The sequence below is a fragment of the Trichosurus vulpecula genome, chromosome 8, assembly GCF_011100635.1.
Source record: "Trichosurus vulpecula isolate mTriVul1 chromosome 8, mTriVul1.pri, whole genome shotgun sequence".
In the NCBI taxonomy this organism is placed as follows: Eukaryota; Metazoa; Chordata; class Mammalia; order Diprotodontia; family Phalangeridae; genus Trichosurus; species Trichosurus vulpecula.
This window is the reverse complement of record NC_050580.1, coordinates 83,436,539-83,442,944: the sequence shown is the minus strand read 5'-3', so window position 1 is coordinate 83,442,944 and position 6,406 is coordinate 83,436,539. Positions and strand designations below refer to the sequence as shown.

At 37.4% G+C, this 6,406-nt stretch overlaps 1 protein-coding gene across 1 annotated transcript in view; it reads right to left on the bottom strand.

Moving 5' to 3' along the window:
* Positions 1 to 271: 271 nt before the first annotated feature.
* The window catches only part of IDE (insulin degrading enzyme), a 111,959-nt gene continuing 105,824 nt past the window's right edge, over positions 272 to 6,406 (bottom strand). Inside the window, exons 23-25 of the mRNA XM_036734627.1 lie at positions 5,055 to 5,127; positions 3,533 to 3,600; positions 272 to 2,726 (exon numbers count right to left, since the gene is read on the bottom strand). Coding sequence (XP_036590522.1) covers positions 2,631 to 2,726; positions 3,533 to 3,600; positions 5,055 to 5,127 — 237 coding nt within the window. The 3' untranslated portion in view covers positions 272 to 2,630. The remainder of the gene's footprint in view (positions 2,727 to 3,532; positions 3,601 to 5,054; positions 5,128 to 6,406) is intronic.

Sequence of the window (6,406 nt, the reverse complement as noted above, 5' to 3'; positions counted from 1 at the left end):
CTGTTGGGTTGGCATCAATGCTACATGATTTTTCTTTTGGAACATCAGGATTTTCTGCATCAGAAACAACATGCCTTTTCTAGTCCATTTTCAAGTACTCTAACTGCTGAAAGTTGCCAGAAAGCATATGTAGAAAAAAAAATCTGAAAGTAGTCTCCAGTCTGGCTCATGGTTGGTTTAGCCGCTCCTTAGCACATGAGGTGGTCAATCAATTAATAATTACTTACTCTACCAAAATATGGTAAACTAAGAAGAATACGAAAGCAAACTCTGCAGGTTAAATTCAGACCATTTATTTGTAAACAGGATAACCCCAGCACATGGCCACACTGGCTGTCACATGCTCTCAATTCCACATCAACTACTCAAAAGAAGCCTTTAAAAAGTTACATGGAACTAATAATTGACGGTTTCTTTCACAAATTGTATTTAACAAGCACTAAGAGTAAATAACAGTATCCTAGGTAGTCTGTTATTGCTTATAGACACTGCAGCTTTGGATCCATTGAAATGACCCATTAAATATGCCTGAGTTATCAAACTGTGCTGCAAGATCAACTCAGAAGCTGGGTAAAGGCCGGAGGACAGACATGGTTCTGGCACACCACACGAGCCACCTTCCAGAACTTAAAAAATAGACCTTCCTCATAAAAATTATTTGATACTATTAAATTTCATCCAATTTTTTAAAAAAGTTAAAATTGCATCCATAGTACTTCATTTTCTACATAAAAGTTTTACCCAGTGGATTTTAACGGACTGTTATCAGGGCATGTTTGTACACTCCAGTCCATTTTATATCTACTTTGTTTATATCTGCAGCTTGGTAATAATCTGCATATTCTATAAATACATAGAACCAGAAGGGAATGATAAACACATAAACCTCCTGATGGATGACAAAAGCCTTCAGAAAGTCAGGTCCTGAAGGCAAAGGGTAAAAAGACCATTATAGCACCGCTCATCTGCAAGTAGAAATGGGGCCAAGTGTTCAAAGGCAGCCTCCATGTTTGTGATTATAATTACTCTTGCCCCAGTTTGTATGCCCCCAATTTTAGATTTGAAAAATGGCAAATATAAAAACTTAGATGTGAAAAGCTGTGACTACATAAGGAAGCCATGTCATATTAAAACTGAGGTGACTGGCTATTCTGAGAATTCAGTTTGTTACAACTGGCTCCAGGTTTGACAGCCTAATGTCACGGGTACCAGCATATGGAATCAGCACATTTCTGCGATTTCATTTGAAGTATCAGTTTTGAAAATGGCAAATATTTTTAAAAGCAGATGAATCTACTATATTAACTTCACCTGAAAAAAAAAAAGACAGAAGCTCAGGGATAAAAGCCTCAGTTATTTCACTCCAGTTACTTTCTATTTATTTTTAAAGTAATTTATCAACATTTTAAGGCATTAATTTATTAACACAGTAAGACTACTAACAATTTAAGAATTTTAGAAAATCCATGCCGTTAAAAATAATCTGGGGTTTTATTTTCCACAATGACTCCAAAAAACGTGGCTCTGATACCGCCTCACCCTCATGATCCACACGGGAACAGGATTCTGCTGTGTTCACAGACCTCATGTACTCTTTTTCTGTTCGGTGCCGCAAGTCCCGGAGGCCAGCTCTGACGCACTGTGCAGCTGGGCATGCTTTGACAACATCACTTGAGGTTGGAAGAATGTGTCTGGCACTCCCTCAGGGGACTCTACCTGTGCTTGTTAAACTAAGGTAGCAGTGTGTGAATGGGAAGAAGTAAAAGTGATGAATCCCATAGACCACTCAGAAACAAGAGGAATTGCAATTAAAGAAAATCATTTTAAGCCAAAAGAAAATGGCCACACAGTAAATCCTGAGAAAATTCAATATGGGATAAAACTGATGAAAGGGATAGTGTTTTTGGAACCATAAATAAATGGGATGGACTAGGGTTTCCAGCCATTCTACTAATTTGAATAGAAAATGTGTTCACATTTATAAAAAGATTAAAACCATGCCTACACATTCAATGATTTCACCAGTAAAAGAAAAAGGTATTTTCTTGTCCATTATCTGTCAAATTTTATATTCACCATTGATCTTATTAAACAAACCAGTAGAAAGCATTTTTTTTTGAGGATCGATTTTCTTCTTAAAAGGTGTTACCCAACATTGTCACCTTTCAAAAAGCTTTGAAGCCTTCTTTATCAAGTCAGGGAGCTTTTTTACAGAAAAGGCTTATTAATGTATTTTTTTTTCTGACAAATGAGTATTTTACAGTTAGAGAAGGAGCATTCTGTGGGAATAGTTTTAACATTTTAAGAAATGTTATGTTTGGGGAATGTCCATTAGTAATTAAAGGGAATTTTAAATATTTTAATAGGTATGTAACATTCTAAAAATATACTACATCTACAAGACTTGAATATTTTAATTAGTTTTGATTTTTAATACTCTACATAATGCCATTTGACTGCAATTGCTTTTTCTAATCGCCTGTCTCTAATACAGTATGAATCTTCAATGAACCAGAAACTCCTAAAATGGGCCAGATTGTCTCCCTAATAAGAACATTATGTTCATTCTGAACCTTGCTGAAGACATGAGAATGCTGATCCATTTGCATTTTTTCCATTGGTTGGGTTCTTCAGAGTTTTGCAGCCATGAAATTTATATGTGGTTTCACGAGGGGAAAGAGCGGTAGACCCCGCTTGAATTCCGTCATGTTTTCAATAACTTCTGGCTGTAGTAGTGAGTAAAAAGAAACAATTCTTAGTATCTTTAACTGAAGACATAGATTGGAAAGAAGAATGCAATATTGTTTTCTTGTACACACAACAGTTAGGACCTCAGGGGGCAGCTAGGTGGCACACTGAATAGAGCACCAGCCCTGGAGTCAGAACGACCTGAGTTCAAATCTGCCCCTCAGACACTTGACACTTACTGGCTGTGTGAACCTAGGCAAGTCATTAACCCCAAATGCCCTGTCTTCCCCCCTCTAAAAAGCAGAAACAAAAACAAAACAGTTAGGACCTCAGATTTTCATAACTGCTAATGCAACAAGCCTGATTTCTTCCTCCATAGCAGATAGAGGATAATGGAGATTTCTACATAAACCTATGGTATTAAGCTAGGGCTGCTTTCAGCAAGACAGACTCTGGTATTCCTTGCCCTCCTCTTCTGGGAATGCCCATACAGAGAGACTACACAAAGGCCCCCCTTTGCTGTATGGAAGAGGAGAGCTTAGCACAGTCAATGCCAACTTCTTAAAAGAAGTAGCTGGTCCTCATAGCACAGGAACCATGGTTGAGCTCCTCCCTCATCAAGCTGAAAAGAGAGAATACTTCAAACTGCTAGGAGCCATAAAATGGGAGAAGGAACATCCAAACTTCTGGGCTGGGCTGATGAAGGAACTGAAGCCCACAGAATGGAAATGCTAACAATACCCTAGAATCCTAAGCCTCTCAGTCACAGGCTGCATAAAATAACAAGTCCCTTTCTTCTTTGGATAATTATTTAAATACAACATTTTCAGTAAAGATTTCTTACTTGGGGTAAGGCTGGTGCTTGTGTCAAATTTACATCATTTTGACATGGAAACTCTCCAACAACAGGACCTACAAGATAACAAGGATTATGTATCACACAGGTCTTTTTACTGAAACACCCAGAGCAGTTTCAAAAAAAAAAAAAACCCATCAAGTTTTTAATATAGAATGCAATTAGATGTATAGTTTGCTGCAGTTTCTTTTTAAACAAAAATCACAATATGACTATAATAACTTTAACACATGTTGCTTTAAAATACAGTAAGAATTCTATAGTTTTTGGTGTTGAAAACCAGTTTCTGCAACAAGTCTTCTCTGTTCCTTTCCTACTCAGCTAAATGCTCACCCTCTTACTAGAAAAATCAGTGTTTTAGCCCGGGCAGGAACACCCAATGTACCAAGGGTGTAGCTCTCCTTAGCAGGATGATTATGAAAGCTGAGAAGCAATAACCCTCAGGCCTCATTCTCTGCTCTTCCTGTGATAGTGAAGGTCACAACACTGGCATCTCTCATGATAAATCATTCAATCACTTCAATGAGATAATTAGGAAGCTCCATGGTCAAACACCCTTAAAAGTACTTCTCACACCCAAGAAAATACTAAACCAAAACCAGAACCAAAACCAATAGCTCCCAGCAGTAATAAGTTACTCACTAAAAGCTTTAAACTTGTGCCTTATTTTCTATAAGGCCCCAAGGGGTGTTCATTTGCATGGTTAGTAAAGAAAATCTGTATTGCCAAATGTGAAAGATATTAAAGATTCCCCAAGATATGAAATGAAAGTGGGAACACACAACTGGGAAGCAATTTGTAGTGAATATAGAGAAATAAGCTACATGGATGAAGAAGACAGAAATATCTATCCAATGGAAGCTCCATACTTTTTACCACATTTTAATGCCAAACCATAAATGAGGATATGAGTTCACAAGCTTAGAGCTTGTGAGAGAAAGGAGGAAACAAATCTCGGAGTACACAAAGTAGGCATCTGATTAATCTCATGGAGAATCTTAGTGAGTCAGAATTTTAATGAAATTTATCAACATAACCCAAGAGAACTGATATTGTACTTTTCCAGGGTTCACTGATGTAGGATACATCTTCACTAGGGGTTCTCGTGAATGGTGGCCTAGTCAACTTTGGGGAGAAAGCTGTCCTAAGCCTGTGTATAAGACTGTCTTATACGAATTATTTCCTAATTGGTACCCACAACTGTTAAAGGCATTATTTTGATTATAGAAAAATTATATTCCTGGGGGGTAAAATGGAGACATTTATAATCTACATATATGAGCCTCTTTTCTATCAGGTCCATTCTAATAGTCTCAAAGCCCCAGATACTCTCACCCCTCCTCCCCACCACAGTATAAAGTGAAGACTGTATTATTGTTAGGCTTTGGGCAATCATCCAACCACCCAAACCATCTGCCCAGCATTTAGTGTAGATGAAATACGAAATAACTGAAGGTTACTGGTGCTTTTTAAGAATATAAGTAAAACAGGCAGTAGATATAGTACTTACAGGAGTCCATTTCCCTGGCAAGAACATGAACAGATACCTTGTGCCTCCTGGGGGCATCTACAGCCAACATCTCCTGCAAAGAAAAGGCAGAGTCAGCTATTGCCTCTGATAGAGTAAACTGGAGGGACTTACCCATATGAATAAAAAAATCAACTGGTTACAAGTCAAGATTAGTATCAATCCTGGAAAACAGCTTCAATAATGTTACAATGTAAGCTAGGAGGAAAGTATGTAGTCTTGATTATAGTGAAGCAGAGACCAAATTATAAAATGAGGAGAAAAAGACTTCTACTATACAATGCATTTTAACAACATTCTAACATTTTGCCATAAAGGCAAAAGATGAGACTTAAGCAAAGGGAGAAGTGATATTTTCAACATGGTAATTGTTTGACTGTATATGTTGCTTCCTTTCTGTACCAAAACTAATTTTATACTGTAGCAGTCAATGGTTTGGCTGCTTAGACAGAAAAGAAACATTAAGTATAAAAAGGTCAAATGTAGTATTCAATGAATATGCTCTTATGTGTGGTAGTGACAACTGATCCAAATGAATGAATATTTATATTCTGAAATAAAACACACTTTAGGAGGGTGAGGGGGAAAAAAGAATTTTTTGCATATGGCTAATTTTAAATATGCTCAAGTCCAAAAGTTCAAAAATGCTAGGTATAAAGCTGGGTATGGTAGAAGGTGTTTTATACAGCTGGTAAGGGTCTCAACTGGAGAAACATACGTCAATCAGCAAGTATATATCAAATGCCTACTATGTGCCAGGTGCTAGGGGATACAACAACGAATGTAATAATTACTACATGCAAGAAGCTTCCATTTGAATGGGAAAGTGTATGTATGTGTAGATACTCACATATACATATATACATATATATATAGTGTCAAGAGAGAATAAAAAATTAATACAAATTAGCTAAAGGCAGTTTGGAAAAGAAGGCACCAGCAATTGAGGAAGCAGGTCAATTCTTCATGTGGAAGGTAGTATTTTAAGTGGTATCTTTATTTTTTTGGCTGTTTTTCCCATCTTCCTTCAAAACTGAGGAGGGATGGGGTTTGGCATTGAAATATCTCCTTCACATGGCAAGTAACCATAACATTCTAACTCTTCACAGAAATGAGGCTAGTAAGGAGATGGTCAGGCAGAAAGTATGGCACAAAAAGCATTCTCTTCTTCCCTTACCACCCATCCTCTCCCCAAAGCAAGTACAGACACCTGCTGTGGCACAGGTATAACCACAGAAGGAAAAAAGCATTAGGACTCTCAAGCTATATCTTGAAGGAAGAGAGATTCTATGAAGTGAAAAGAGGAATGGGGGGTGGGGGAGCCAGTGCATATT